Genomic DNA, 16,830 nt, shown 5'->3' on the forward strand with positions numbered 1-16,830 from the left:
GCCTAGGCACACATATTCTAGTACACTAGGGTTTAGTACACTAGGGTTAAGTCAATTAACAAGGTAGCCTAGGCACACATAGTCTAGTACACTAGGGTTAAGTACACTAGGGTTAAGTCAATTAACAAGGTAGCCCAGGCACACATAGTCTAGTACACTAGGGTTTCGTACACTAGGGTTAAGTCAATTAAAAGGTAGTCTAGGCACACATAGTCTAGTACACTAGGGTTTAGTACACTAGGGTTAAGTCAATTGACAAGGTAGCCTAGGCACACATAGTCTAGTACACTTGGGTTGAGTACACTTGTGTCAAGTCAACTGACAAGGTAGCCTAGGCACACATATTCTAGTACACTAGGGTTAAGTACACTAGGGTTAAGTCAATTGCCAAGGTAGCCTAGGCACACATATTCTAGTACACTAGGGTTTAGTACACTAGGGTTTAGTCAATTGACAAGGTAGTCTAGGCACACATAGTCTAGTACACTAGGGTTAAGTCAACTGACAAGGTAGCCTAGACACACATAGTCTAGTACACTAGGGTTAAGTCAATTGACAAGGTAGCCTAGGCACACATAGTCTAGTACACTAGGGTTAAGTGCACTAGGGTTTAGTCAATTGACAAGGTACCCTAGGCACACATAATCTAGTACACTAGGGTTAAGTACACTTGTGTCAAGTCAACTGACAAGGTAGCCTAGGCACACATATTCTAGTACACTAGGGTTAAGTCAATTGACAAGGTAGCCTAGGCACACATAGACTAGTACACTAGGGTTAAGTACACTAGGGTTTAATACACTAGGGTTAATTCATTTGACTAGGTAGCCTAGGCACATAGTCTAGTACACTAGGGTTAAGTACACTAGGGTTAAATACACTAGAGTTAATTCACTTGACAAGGTAGCCCAAGCACTAATAGTCTAGTACACTAGGGTTTAGTACACTAGGGTTAAGTCAATTAACAAGGTAGCCTAGGCACACATAGTCTAGTACACTAGGGTTTACTACACTAGGGTTAAGTCAATTAACAAGGTAGCCTAGGCACACATAGTCTAGTACACTTGGGCTAAGTACACTTGGGTCAAGTGAACTGACAAGGTAGCCAAGGCACACATAGTCTAGTACACTTGGGCTAAGTACACTTGGGTCAAGTCAACTGACAAGGTAGCCCAGGCACACATAGTCTAGTACACTAGGGTTAAATACACCAGGGTTAATTCATTTGACTAGGTAGCCTAGGCACATAGTCTAGTACACTAGGGTTAAGTACACTAGGGTTAAATACACTAGGGTTAAGTCATTTGACAAGGTAGCCCAGGCACACATAGTCTACTACACTAGGGTTTAGTGCACTAGGGTTTAGTCAATTGACAAGGTAGTCTAGGCACACATAGTCTAGTACACTAGGGTTTACTACACTAGGGTTAAGTCAATTAACAAGGTAGCCTAGGCACACATAGTCTAGTACACTTGGGCTAAATACACTTGGGTCAAGTCAACTGACAAGGTAGCCTAGGCACACATAGTCTAGTACACTAGGGTTAAGTACACTAGGGTTAAGTCAATTGACAAGGTAGCCTAGGCACACATAGTCTAGTACACTAGGGTTTAGTGCACTAGGGTTTAGTCAATTGACAAGGTAGCCTAGGCACACATAGTCTAGTACACTTGGGCTAAGTACACTTGGGTCAAGTCAACTGACAAGGTAGCCAAGGCACACATAGTCTAGTACACTAGGGTTAAGCAGACTAGGGTTAAGTCAATTGCCAAGGTAGCCCAGGCATACATAGTCCCATTTGAAAAAAACAAATCAATATGGGTGTAGATCTGCTTGGCTGTGGATGATGAGGTGTTCGTGTTTATGCTGTTCATCCTGTCCTCTAGTGCAGATAAATGCATGTTTGCTAAGGCAATGTTCTCCTGCTTTACTGGAGAGTTTCATGTATGTTCTGTTTGCAGCATGTCTTTGAACATACTGACAGTAGCAAGCCTCTACTAGCTCTGCAGCGATAATCAAAGCAGCAGTGAAGCAGATCTGTGCTGCCAAATCCAAACACATCAACATTACCACACACACATTCAATACAGTTTCCAGTAATACGTTAAGTTGAAATACAATACTCCTTTAGGTGTAACACGTTGAAGTATGCACTGAAACAGTGCACTGGCTGAAGCCAGGAATAGGGAAAATAGGCATTCATTGAGAGAACTGTACATTTAGAGAACATGTGCTGCCTATTTTTCTAGTTTTACATTATTAACTTGATTTGCTACACTACTTATTTCTATACTCCAGCTTTACCCAGATATAAGATGTGCCTTCTGTCAAATACTCCCGATCGGTCATATGCAGTTGTACATGTGCATGAATCATGTGATGCTATTTCTGTTGCTGAGAAAGTAAAAACACTTCAGAGAATAAGGACACTATTCAGGGTGGGGAATCATATGATACGAGTATGATGACTAATAACGTATACATACATTGAATGCATGGGATTGTTTAATAAATGACTGGAGGGAGGGATTTTCTACCAAACTAAGAGAAAGAAATGCAGGAAATAATAGAGTATTAGTGAAATGAACAGAACATGGTTTGACAGAGCTCAAGCTGGTCTCTCAGCGTTTGGCATCCAGTAGAGGACTTGGCTCATATTTGAGATCTGAATAAATTATTGTTACTGTAGTTTACTCTTTGCCTTTGATTTCTTCTTTATAGGGTGCTTACAGTCTTTCTTTTTAGGGGTGAAATGGATAGCAATTGATTCGATTTGTAATTGATCTCTTCAGATCATCAATCACAAATCAGAATATACATGACCTTTGGATAATAATAATAATAATAATAATAATAATAATAATAATAATAATAATAATAATAATAATTATTATTATTATTATTATTATTATTATTATTATTATTATTATTATTATTATTATTATTATTAATAATAATATTTATTATTATTATTATTATTATTATTATTTATATATTTATTATTATTATTATTATTATTATTATTATTATTTATATATTTATTATTATTATTATTATTATTATTATTATTATTATTATTATTATTATTATTTTAATTATACATTATTTATTTTGACTATTATTATTATATATTATATTAATATTATTGTTGTTATTAGGAATATTACTTATTGTGATTTATGATGAAGATTATTATTATTATTATTTAGTGTGTATTATTATTATTATTATTATTATTATTATTATTTAGTGTGTATTTTTATTATTATTATTATTAATTTGTTGTGATTATTATTATTATTTAGTGTGTATTATTATTATTATTATTATTACTTAGTGTGTATTTTTATTATTATTATTATTAATTTGTTGTGATTATTATTATTATTTAGTGTGTATTATTATTATTATTATTATTTAGTGTGTATTATTATTATTATTATTATTATTAATTTGTTGTGATTTTTATTATTATTTAGTGTGTATTATTGTTATTATTATTATTATTATTATTAATATTATAAGTTATTTATTTTGATTATCGTAATTCTCATTTATTGTGTATTATTGTTATTATTATTATTACTATTATTATTATTATTATTTAGTGTGTATTATTTTCATTATTATTATTATTATTATTATTATTATTATTATTATATAATATAATATATACTTGCAGATTCAATACGGGTGTGGATACGTCACATAATTATTTCATAATATCTGAATTCATGTAAAAACAGCCGGTTTACATAAACAGTTGTGACATTATTTGGGCTTATTAATGTCCATATTAATATTCATGTCCTTCACAGCCATACAGATGACATGGGATTCAGACAGTTATTGAGTGCACAGATTCATTTATGATACCAGAAATATTTACTCATTCATTGATTTCACTTTATGAATCCATGAGATTATTAAATTAGTAAGTATATATTATTAAATATGGTAATTATGAATTTGTTTTCATTTAGTTATGTTTATTTGTTTACAGGGTCAATGCACATTAATAAACATTACTGTAAAATGTGCCAGAATCAGCTAAGAATGGCTATTTTTCATAATAATGTTATACATTTTATTATTATATAAAATATTATTTATATTTAGAATTCTGTAAACATAAATTAAATTTTAACCTTTATTTTCAGAATTACTCAACGTTACATGAAACAAACAAATAAAAATAAATAAATAAAAAAGTAAATTAAATAATTAATAAATTAATTAATAATTAATTAATAAAAAACAATAAAATAAACAAACAAATAAATAAATAAATAAATAAATAAACAAACAAACAAACAAACAAACAAACAAACAAACAAATAAATAAATAAATAAATAAATTATTAAATAAATAAATAAATAAATAAATAAATAAATAAATAAATAAATAAATGAATGAATGAATAGATGGATGGATGGATGGATGGATGGATGGATGGATGGATGGATGGATGGATGGATGGATCGATCATTCATTCATTAAAAAACAATAAAATAAATAAATAAATAAATAAATAAATAAATAAATAAATTAAGTATTCAATATTCTTGTTAAATGAATTGAATAGTTAAAGTTTAGTGCAGTTTGTTGAGTTTTTAGCTTAGTTTATTTTGTTGTTGTTGTTATTCTGCATAATTTGACTTCTCTGTGAACTTTACTTCATATATTTCTACACAATTGACAATTACCAAAACCCAGAATCCAAGTGTTATTGTAATTCCACTAGTGTGGTCTGTATATTTAGGGGGTTTACTCAAATAAGAGCCGTAAATGAGCGATACTCACCTTCAAACTTAATTGTAATGTTGTTGTGCTGGAAAGACAAGGGTTACAAAAGCTGTTGTGGAGGCATTGGAACATGGCAAAATCCCACACCTGTGTCTGGGGTCTGACAGGGGGGACCTTTAACAACCCTAATGACTGTTAATTACAGCTAATTACACAGTTCAATCACCACGCCAATCCCATTTCGAGAGACGCTGCATGAAGGGAAAAAATGCTGCTATTTTGAGCTGTTTTGATGGAGAGCTGGAGCTGGTGTGTGTGTGTGTGTGTGTGTGTGTGTGTGTGTGTGTCTTCTGTTCCTAATGCATGTCTCAAAAGATCTTTAATAACGTATGGTTAATCTGAACGTCACTTTAAAACAGTCTAACATATTTGGAGTCATGTTAGAGCATGTGTGTGTGTGTGTGTGCTTGTTTATGTGATTTACAAGGACACTAAATTGTAACATGACACGGGCATGACTTGTTGTACTTCATTAAGGTGGTCTATGAGGACATCCCTTGAGTTTAAAATGCTTAAATCCAAACTCACAGGGTCTTTTGACGTTCAAAATTTGGGATTTAGTGTTGGGTTTAGGTAGTGAGGCCATTTCATTAGCTGTTTTTACTGTGTAAAATAGTCCTTTTAAACTATTTACTGTATGCGTTTCAAAGCTGATTCCAGCACTTAATAAATGTCCTTGCCAGAAACACCACATGAGAATCACTTGAGCTTGGTGCTGTATGTTCAAATCTGTGTCAAAAGACAGTAGTTAAACCTAAAATCAACCGAATATGTGTCTTATGTTGCTACAGCTTGACGTTGTGTGGACGTTACCACTATGACGTCTATCAGACGTTGGGTTTTGGTTGCCATACCTGACGAATAAATGTCAGTATTTGACGTCAATATGATGTTAGTGTAAGATGTTGGCTCGACGTTGGATTTTGATCACTTTCTAACAACCTAAAATCAACCAAATATCAACGTCTAATATTACAGCTTGACGTTGTGTGGACGTTACCATTATGACGTCTATCAGACGTTGGATTTTGGTTGCCATACCTGATGAATAAATGTCAGTATTTGACGTCAATATGACGTTGGTTTAAGATGTTGGCTCGACTTTGGATTTTGGTCACTTTCTAACAACCTTAAATCAACCAAATATCAACGTCTGATGATGTTACAGCTTGACGTTGTGTGGATGTTACCACTATGATGTCTATCAGACGTTGGGTTTTGGTTGCCATACCTGACGAATAAATGTCAGTATTTGACGTCAATACGTTGGTGAGGTTGACGTTGGTTTAAGATGTTGGCTCGATGTTGGATTTTGGTCACTAATCAACACAACCTTAAAACAACCAAATATCAACGTCTAATATTACAGCTTGATGTTGTGTGGACGTTACCACTATGACGTCTATCAGACGTTGGGTTTTGGTTGCCATACCTGACGAATAAATGTCAGTATTTGACGTCAATACGTTGGTGAGGTTGACGTTGGTTTAAGATGTTGGCTCGACGTTGGATTTTGGTCACTAATCAACACAACCTTAAAACAACCAAATATCAACGTCTAATATTACAGCTTGATGTTTTGTGGACGTTACCATTATGACGTCTATCAGACGTTGGATTTTGGTTGCCATACCTAAAGAATAAATGTCAGTATTTGACGTCAATACGTTGGTGACATTGACGTTGGTGTAAGATGTTGGCTCGACGTTGGATTTTGGTCACTTTCTAACAACCTTAAATCAACCAAATATCAACATCTGATGACGTTACAGCTTGACGTTGTGTGGACGTTACCACTATGATGTCTATCAGACAGTGAATTTTGGTTGCCATACCTGACGAATAAATGTCAGTATTTGAGGTCAATATGACGTTGGTTTAAGATGTTGGCTCGACGTTGGATTTTGGTCACTTTCTAACAACCTAAAAGCAACCAAATATCAACGTCTGATGATGTTACAGCTTGATGTTGTGTGGACGTTACCACTATGATGTCTATCAGATGTTGGATTTTGGTTGGAAATGAAAATTAGGTTGACATCAGTGTTTAATGTCAAGCTGACGTCAACGTTTAACGTCCAACCTAAAATCAACCAAATATCAACGTCTGATGACGTTACAGCTTGACGTTGTGTGGACGTTACCACTATGACATCTATCAGACATTGGATTTTGGTTGCCATACCTGACAAATAAATGTCAGAATTTGACGTCAATATGACGCTGAATTTAAGATGTTGGTTCGACGTTGGATTTTGATGACTTTCTAACAACCTAAAATCAACCAAATATCAACGTCTAATGATGTTACAGCTTGACGTTGAGTAGACGTCACTACTATGATATCTATCAGACGTTGGATTTTGGAAATGAAAATTAGGTTGACATCTGTCTTTAATGTCAAGCTGATGTCATTGTTCAACGTCCAACCTAAAATCAACCATATATCAATGTACTGTATGTTCAAATCTGTGTCAAAAGACAGTAGTTGGTTATAATATTATGATTTACATCATGCACTCGTGCTTTTGAATTCTTGTGCCTTGTGTGTTGATCTTTTAAGAAGTAGTGGCTTGTTTTTGTTTTACTTTTTAACTTCAGGAAACAAAACCACAACCACATCCTGTGGCTGATTATCATGTATATAAACATTTGTGGTTATGAATGTGAAAGTGCAAAATGTGTAGTCGACAGTGTTTTCCGTGATATACACCTTGGAGATAATCTGTCTATATTTACAGATTTTAAGACGGCTTTTCTCAAAATATGCAGTAATATTTGCAACACATCTGTCTCTGAAGGTGACCTATAGCTAGGCCCACATGGAATCTGTGCACGCAGATTTGAGCCCATCATTGATGCTGGTTATTTACTAGTGTAAATGTGTATAAATCTATATTTATTCAGTTTTTAAATTAATTTCAGCAATATTATTCACTGATATGAGAATATTCATATGATTTACCTACAATACAGTTTGTACAGTCATATTTTCTGTCTTTTAGTAGAGATATTATCAAAGTAACAAATACTCAAATGACTGTAATCGAGTAGTTTTACTCAGGAATTGTTTTATAAATGTGCACTTTTACTTCCCCTTGAGGACATTTGTAGAGCGGTATCGGTACTTTTACTCCACTACTGTCCTTTAACCTGCAGTGACTACTGTGTTATTTCTTGTCTGTAGGGATTAGAAAAATCAGTAACAAAAAATCTCACATAGAGGGTAAATCACATCATAATGAAGTACCTCAAGACATGGGCCATTTATAACGGTAGCAAACTGTTTGGAAGCATTAAAAGTGTCCAACTAATTGTCTAAAATCTTTACACGCATTGACCCAGAGACTGTTTAGATGTATGTCACTGATGAGAAGATGGCGGATGTTTACTGTATGATGACGAAATTACCTTTAACACCCAGCAGGCACAAGATGTCAACATGATTAGATTGATGTTGTAACCCAACGTTGTGGGGACGTTGCATTTTGATTGAAAATGAAAATTAGGTTGACTTCAGTGTCTAATGTCGTCATTGGCTGACGTCAATGTTCAACACCCAACATAAAATCAACCAAATATCAACGTCTAATGATGTTACAGCTTGATGTTGTGTGGACGTTACCACTATGACATCTATCAGACGTTGGATTTTGTTTGCCATACCTGATGAATAAATGTCAGTATTTGACGTCAATATGACGCTGGTTTAAGATGTTGGCTTGACGTTGGATTTTGGTCACTTTCTAACGACCTTAAATCAACCAAATATCAACGTCTAATGTTACAGCTTGACTTTGTGTGGACGTTACCATTATGACGTCTATCAGACGTTGGATTTTGTTTGCCATACCTGATGAATAAATGTCAGTATTTGACGTCAATACGACGTTGGTTTAAGATGTTGGCTCGACGCTGGATTTTGGTCACTTTCTAACAACCTAAATTCAACCAAATATCAATGTCTTATGACGTTACAGCTTGATGTTGTGTGGACGTTACCACTATGACCTCTATCAGACATTGGATTTTGTTTGCCATACCTGACGAATAAATGTCAGCATTTGACATGAATATGACGTTGGTGTAAGATGTTGGCTCGACGTTGGATTTTTTTTAACTTTCTAACAACCTATAATCAACCAAATATCAACATCTGATGACGTTACAGCTTGACGTTGTGTGGACGTTACCACTATGACGTCTAACAACCTAAAATCAACCGACGTCGTTAATGGGCATCAAAATAACGTTGACATTAGACGCTGGATAGACGTTGAATTTTGGTCACCTGACATCACAACCTAAATCTAACCTAATATTAATGCCTTTATGATGTTGTGCGTCTGCTGGGCAATAACTAGATGGACTATAGAATGTTACGTTTACACACATCCACAAACGACATGTAAATGCATCAGTTTTTTTACAGCGTAATACTCACTACTCTTGAGTTCTTTTGAAAGGTCTACTCTTCACTCATACCTTCAGTAATATTTACGGCCGATACTTTTACTCTACTGGCACTACATTTTAGGCAAGTACTGGTACTTTTACTGAAGTATGATTTTTCAGTACTCTTTCCACCACTGGATTTTATATGAGCGACCTGCTTTGTTGACCAAATAGGTGGATCTAATTGAATTTGCATCGTAGCCATTTAATTAACGTTTAATAAAAAAGTATTATTTTGTATTTTATATATAAAGGTTTTAAGTTATGATACTCTTAAAATAATTTCGCATAAATCCACAGATTTTTTACAAAATTCTCCAAAAAAATTGCAAAAAATATCCGCAGATTCTGTCTGGCCCTATACTTATGACCTGTACATTAACATATAAGTCTGTACTGTAGGAAGCAACATTAAATGATGTATGTTGTAATCTGGCGCTTTATAAATAAAATAAATTCAAATAGATTTTTTCAAAGGGTGTGTGTGGGGGGGAGCACACTGGTTTATATCCCTGAAGGAATGCAGACGCGGATCAGTTTGGTGAATTAAATCATTCATAATTAATGAAAAAAGTATGAACTTTTAAATTGTAAATAACATTATTACAATCATCACACTCTAAAATGCAGTGTTCCACACAATTCCTTCATGTTGTCCCAACAATAATCGATTTTCACACCTGCCTTATTCAGTTGGGTTGAATCGCACTAGAGGTTGGTTTTCCCACTTGGTTCGAGTTGGTTTGGGCAGGTGTGAATGTAGCGATCGCACTCGAGTGCGCAGCAAAAGCGGACCAAAAAGGCGTACCAAGACCTCCTTTATGAGGTGGAATTGGTACACTTTCAAACAAATCCTGGAGCGGTTCGTTTGTAGTGAGAACATAATCCAAACTAGAACAGACCCAACCGCAGTACTGCGCCTTTTCACTGCACCTTATGAGATGTGGAGAAAAAAGTATTTGTTGACAGCGCTTTATCAACAGTTTTAAACTGAGAGAGGGGTGGGGGGGGTATTAGCTGATGGATCGTTGGTAATATTTCCAGAACATGACCATGTCGCAGTTTAGCTAAATAAATTCAGGTCTCCTCCTGAAGTGACTTGCGATGCACCTTCGCACTTCGCACAGCTGCAGCCGCACTTTATTCTCGAAATGTATAGTTTTAAAACTATATAGTATACTATAACTACATAGTTGGCCGGCAACTAGCTCTCTGCAAGTCTCACATGGTCGCCCACTGAAGCTAAGCAGGGCTGCGCCCGGTTAGTACCTGGATGGGAGACCACTGGGAAAGCTAGGTTGCTGCTGGAAGTGGTGTTAGTGAGGCCAGCAGGGGGCGCCCAACCTGCGGTCTGTGTGGTCCTAATGCCCCAGTATAGTGATGGGGACGCTATACTGCTCAGTGAGCGCCGTCTTTCAGATGAGACGTTAAGCCGAGGTCCGAGGTCGTTAAAAATCCCATGTCCTTCGAAAAAGAGTAGGGGTGTAACCCCGGCATGCTGGCCAAATCTGCCCACTGGCCTCTGTCCATCATGGCCTCCTAACCATCCCCATATTCCAATTGGCTTCATCTCCGTCTCCTCTCCACCAATCAGCTGGTGTGTGGTGTGCGGTCTGGCGCAATATGGCTGCCGTCGCGTCATCCAGGTGGATGCTGCACACTGGTGGTGGATAAGGGAGATTCCCCCCATTGTGTAAAGCACTTTGAGTGCCCAGAAAAGCGCCATAATAATTATTATTATAGTATACTATGAGCAGGGATACAATCTGTCAGCGCAGTCATCCCGCGGTCTCTGCCATTAATTTACTTAATTGGCACTTTAATTCTGACCAATCGAAAAGCAGTTCAAGAAGTAAATTTAATAACATCTGGTCAATGAGTGATGTGGATTTTGTCACATGACTGCATTTTGGTTCTTTTCAACTGATTCCAAAGCAGTCAGTGTAATATGAAAACGGACCAAAACCGGCAGAAAAATGCTGCCATGTATCATTTGTTGCTCTTGGTCCAGACCAAATGAATTGAACTACAGGCGTGAAAGTTATCATTATTACAAACTTGAGTGGATCGAACATAAAATAATTAAGTTATCCTCCCAAATAAACATAAGAATTGTGCTGTTTCCACGCATTTTAAATAAGCAGGTTGATTACGTCATCTTTTGGAGTGATCATGTGTGTGTTGTGTATTTTGTTTTGTTTTAGATTTAACAAAGAAAGCAGACAAAAACTACCCTTGTGGTAAGTAGACGTGACGATAAGTAAATTGTAATGTACGTTTGCAGTGTTTTGCTGTATGTTTAATCAAATGACGAGCAATTATACGCTTCTTTAAAAACACTAAACAACCGTACTAATCCCATTTATGCGCTAATATTTATACTTATTGCATTATGGCGATGGCTCAGTGGTTACCACTGTCACTGCAAGAAGGTTGGCGGTTCAAGTCCCGGCTGGGCCATTCGCTGTTTCTGTGTGGAGTTTGCATGTTTGCATGGCGTGGGTTTTCTCCGGGTGCTCACATGTGCTATACACTGTGAAACTTAATAAGTTAAGGCAACTCAAACAAACAGTTTGGAAACCGATTTCCACGTACCATTCCAAGGGCACCTATGGTGAAAAATCGACTTTTCAAGCAGTTTGGACAGACATGTGTGTAAGTATAGTGTATATACTGTCATATTGGGGTGAAATAAACACACTCAGTCCTTTTATTCAATTTAACAACATATAAACGGTGGACCAATTGGAGCGGTTTTTAGATCGACCGCAACTTTACGTAGGAGTGCGGTCCCCCCGCCCACCAATATTGATTGACAGCTGAGCGCATTAAGATGTCTCCATAGTAATGCATACTGTATACTCATATCGACAAGACAGGACGAGCGCAAAGCAACCGGGAATAAAAGCTCTGTTTAGTTTGCTAGGATCATCAATCATCTTCAGACGTGATCAAGAGTGAGTTTTACAAGTTGAACATGTTTTAAAACGTGTGCACGTGTGTAATGAAGCACAGCCATTCACTTCAGATTCACTTCATCAGCACAGCCGCGTGTCTCTCTCACTGTCTGTGTGTGTGTGTTTGTGTGTGTGGGTCTGCGCTGTGTGTGTGTGTGTGTGTTCTGCGTGTCGACGCTATTTACAGTATGTGTGTGTGTGTCTGCGCTACATGTCTGTGCTATGTGTGTGTGTGTGTCTGCGTGTCTACGCTATGTATGTGTGTGTGTCTGCACTACGTGTCTGTGCTATGTGTGTGTGTGTGTGTCTGCGTGTCTACGCTATGTATGTGTGTGTGTCTGCACTACGTGTCTGTGCTATGTGTGTGTGTGTGTGTCTGCGTGTCTACGCTATGTATGTGTGTCTGTCTGCACTACGTGTCTGTGCTGTGTGTGTGTGTCTGCGTGTCTATGCTATGTATGTGTGTGTGTCTGCACTATGTGTCTGTGCTATGTGTGTGTGTGTGTGTGTGTCTGCGTGTCTACGCTATGTATGTGTGTGTGTCTGCGCTATGTGTCTGTGTTGTGTGTGTGTGTGTGTGTGTGTCTGTGTGTCTACGCTATGTATGTGTGTGTGTGTGTCTGCGCTACGTGTCTGTGCTATGTGTGTGTGTGTGTGTGTCTGCGCTACGTGTCTGTGCTATGTGTGTGTGTGTGTGTGTGTGTCTGCGTGTCTACGCTATGTATGTGTGACTGTCTGCACTACATGTCTGTGCTGTGTGTGTGTGTGTCTGCGTGTCTATGCTATGTATGTGTGTGTGTCTGCACTACGTGTCTGTGCTGTGCTGTGTGTGTGTGTGTGTGTCTGCGTGTCTACGCTATATGTGTGTGTGTGTGTCTGCGTGTCTACGCTATGTATGCGTGTGTGTGTCTGCGCTACGTGTCTGTGCTATGTATGTGTGTGTGTGTGTGTGTCTGCATGTCTACGCTATGTATGTGTGTGTGTGTGTCTGTGCTACTTGTCTGTGCTGTGTGTGTGTGTGCGTGTCTACGCTATGTATGTGTGTGTGTGTCTGCACTACGTGTCTGTGCTGTGTGTGTGCGTGTCTACGCTATGTATGTGTGTGTGTGTGTCTGCGCTACGTGTCTGTGCTGTGTGTGTGTGTGTATGTGTGCGTGTCTACGCTATGTATGTGTGTGTGTGTCTGCGCTACGTGTCTGTGCTATGTGTGTGTGTGTGTGTGTGTCTGTGCTACATGTCTGTGCTGTGTGTGTGTGTGTGTGTGTCTGCGTGTCTACGCTATGTATGTGTGTGTGTGTCTACGCTACGTGTCTATGCAGTGTGTGTGTGTGTGTGTGTGCGTGTCTACGCTATGTGTGTGTGTGTGCGTGTCTACGCTATGTATGTGTGTGTGTGTGTCTGCGCTACGTGTCTGTGCTATGTGTGTGTGTGTGTGTGTGTGTGTGTGTGTGTCTGCGTGTCTACGCTATGTATGTGTGTGTGTGTCTACGCTACGTGTCTATGCAGTGTGTGTGTGTGTGTGTGTGCGTGTCTACGCTATGTGTGTGTGTGTGCGTGTCTACGCTATGTATGTGTGTGTGTGTGTCTGCGCTACGTGTCTGTGCTATGTGTGTGTGTGTGTGTGTGTGTGTGTGTGTGTCTGTGCTGTGTGTGTGTGTGTGTGTCTGCGTGTCTACGCTATGTATGTGTGTGTGTGTCTACGCTACGTGTCTGTGCTATGTGTGTTTGTGTGTGTGTGTCTGCGTGTCTACGCTATGTATGTGTGTGTGTGTCTACGCTACGTGTCTGTGCTATGTGTGTTTGTGTGTGTGTGTGTCTGCGTGTCTATGCTATGTATGTGTGACTGTCTGCACTACGTGTCTGTGCTGTGTGTGTGTGTGTCTGTGCTATGTGTGTGTGTGTGTCTGCACTGTGTGTGCGTGAACTCATTGTTGCATCTCCACAATAAATGCATCAGATACTGATTGGTAAAGTTCTTACTGTAGTATTTCTCTCAAACGCTACGTGAGATCTGCTTCCTGAGGCAGCCGAGGGCGTGTTAAGGCATGTTGCTGACAGGCACGTAGGATCGGTGGGCGGGGATGACTTGCCTTAAAGGCCCAGTGCAAAAAAACAGCAACAACCTTTCCAGCTATAATACAGACACTTCAAACAGCTATAATAAACACTCTGATGGGGGTTTTGAGCTGAAACTTTACAGACACATTCTGGGGACACAAAAGACTTATAATAAATATGAAAAAGGGGTAACCTATGTGCCCTTTAATGAATCAATTTGAGCACAGTGAAACCCAATAAATGAAGAGAACTCAAACCAACTGAGTACTGTAAAATAAAACAAGGATTCCAATAAGAAGGACATTGACATAGCCTGAGAAAACTTTTCACAGAAATCTCATTTTGCATGCTATCTTCATCAAATTTCAAATATAAACATATGAAATACTTGGCTTTCAAGTCATATTTTTTCTAGGATATTACATTAATGTTTTCCTGTGTTTCTTTATGGAAAACTAAAATTAAACACAATACAATTTTTTTTCCCTCATGACTTCATAATGTATAACTTTTTATATTTTTTAACATACAACTTCTCATTTTACCACAGTAAAGCTCAAAGTGTCTTCTTTCTAACGATACATCATTTGTGTTTGTAGCCTACTGGAGTCAGAAACTATTACTATTTAAAGTTAGGTAGGTGTAAATCCCCATAACTGAGTGCTGACAACTCAATATATCGCTTCTATATGAGTACTGTGAACTTACTCCATTTAAGTTGACATAATAATGAGGTATAGCACTGAGTTCAAAACTCTTTTCAAATGAGTGGAATTAACTTCCGTCAATTCTGAGTTAACTACACTGCTTTCATTTGATGTTGGGTTTTACAGTATAGGTCAGGGGTCAGGTGTGAGGGGGCCGTAGGTGAAGACATGGAGGCGGAATGAATCCAAAAGCTGGAGGTTTATTAAACAAACAACTAGCATCAAACAAAGGCAGAATCGTGATCATGAACCAGGCAACGACAAGCAAACAAAGAGGCAGTCCAAAAAGGCAAACAAGGCAGAGTCCAAAATCCAAAAACAGTAGTCAAAAGAGCAGGGAAAAAGGTCAAAACACAATGGCAGAAATAGCAGTAGAAAAACGCTTAGTAGGCAGTGAAACTGGCAATACTTCGCAAAGAACACACATAAGCAGTGTGCTTATACAGTATATGGTGGCTACCAGGAAGTACCACAGAGGAAGTACCCAGTCAGTATTCGGGAGAGAGCTCCCTCTGGTGGGCGGTTGAATGGTAAGCTGCCATTTTCGTTACATTAGGAAGCTTTTTTTCAGCCCTTTCAGATTTTTTTTCCCAATGTATTTTTTAAAGAGCCATATAAGGTGTGTGTGTATAACAAAAAACCTTCATCTATGTCCATGCACAACTCAAAAATAAGCAAATATGAGGCATCACATATGAAGAAAGGACAATTTACAGATTTTGTTTTCTTTTTGCCATCGCCAATTCATGGATGTTTAAGTTTGCGTGCGCGAGGTTACCACAGAAATGTAAGTTTCCACAGAAATATACCATAGAAATGTTAGAAATTTAGCTAGCGCTTTAGTGTTGTTGGGATTCAAGTTAAACCGCAGCACCACATGTGCGCATTGGTTGAAACCTCCTTTTATTGTTAACTGAGTTCTTATTCATTTTGCTGTAGAAAATACTATATAAAGGGAATTTTATTTTATAAAATTGTATTTTGAATAGAAAACTGAAAATAGTTTGTGAAAATGTGACATATTGAAGAGAGAGTTTAGGTCAAAGAGCCACATGTGGCTCCCGAGTTCCCTGGTAGAGGTGAACAGAATAAACTAAATTGGCCGTAGTGTATGAGTGTGTATGGGTGTTTTCCAGTACTGGGTTGCAGTCGGAAGGACATCTGATGCATAAAACAAATGCTGGAATAGTTGACTGTTCATTCCCCTGTGACAAAATCTGATAAATCAGAGACTAAGTTGAAGGAAAATTAATTAAATTAAATAGACTGAGGGTGCTTTCACACCTACACTTTTGTTTCGGAACCTGTCTCGTTTGCCCAGTTAGCGCGGTTCGTTTGGCATATGTGAACAGGGCAATCGCGCTCTGTTCCGCGCCAAAGTAATCGCTCCGAGATCGCTTGAGTGAGGTGGTCTCGGCTCGATTGAAACTAACCCTGGAGCGGTTCGATTGCAGTGAGAAAGCGATCCGATCCGAGCGCGGTTATATCACAGTGTTTTATGGATATGTAATAGGCTTACGGCTATATGAAGAGAGAATTATGAGTAGGGCGGGAAGTTTCACGAGTCTCCGGATGCCCGCAAACGAGTGATGATCTCCCGGTAATCTCGTGTCTCCCTCCCGGTCCTCAAATAGGCATCGTCGCGCATCCTTCTGACCCCTCCCCACCGCATCTCTCCTCAGACACGTCACACGCGCACCCTGTCAATCACCACCAAACCACCACCTCTCCTGACAGCTGAGCGGGACGCCGCAAAATAAACCCTGACCAATGTGAGGAGAGTTTACTCACATGTGACTTGTTTTAGCTCTTTTGGTCCGATTAGAAACTTTGCAGTGTGAAAGT

The 16,830-nt window shown here is 38.2% G+C and overlaps 2 protein-coding genes across 5 annotated transcripts in view; one reads left to right on the forward strand and one right to left on the reverse strand.

The window, feature by feature from the left end:
* Positions 1 to 16,753, reverse strand: part of tmem19 (transmembrane protein 19) — a 1,055,620-nt gene extending 1,038,867 nt beyond the window's left edge. Inside the window, exon 1 of the mRNA XM_073945922.1 lies at positions 16,505 to 16,753. The gene's annotated coding sequence lies outside the window, so the exon portion shown is untranslated. The remainder of the gene's footprint in view (positions 1 to 16,504) is intronic.
* LOC101886030 (copine-8) overlaps positions 1 to 16,830 on the forward strand; it is a 268,218-nt gene that overhangs the window by 138,384 nt on the left and 113,004 nt on the right. Inside the window, exon 7 of one of the 4 annotated variants that reach the window (XM_073948413.1) lies at positions 11,468 to 11,503. The exons of the other annotated variants lie outside the window; for them this stretch is intronic. Coding sequence (XP_073804514.1) covers positions 11,468 to 11,503 — 36 coding nt within the window. The remainder of the gene's footprint in view (positions 1 to 11,467; positions 11,504 to 16,830) is intronic. 4 annotated transcript variants of the gene reach the window in all.

This window comes from Danio rerio, chromosome 4 (genome assembly GCF_049306965.1).
Source record: "Danio rerio strain Tuebingen ecotype United States chromosome 4, GRCz12tu, whole genome shotgun sequence".
NCBI classification, from domain to species: Eukaryota; Metazoa; Chordata; class Actinopteri; order Cypriniformes; family Danionidae; genus Danio; species Danio rerio.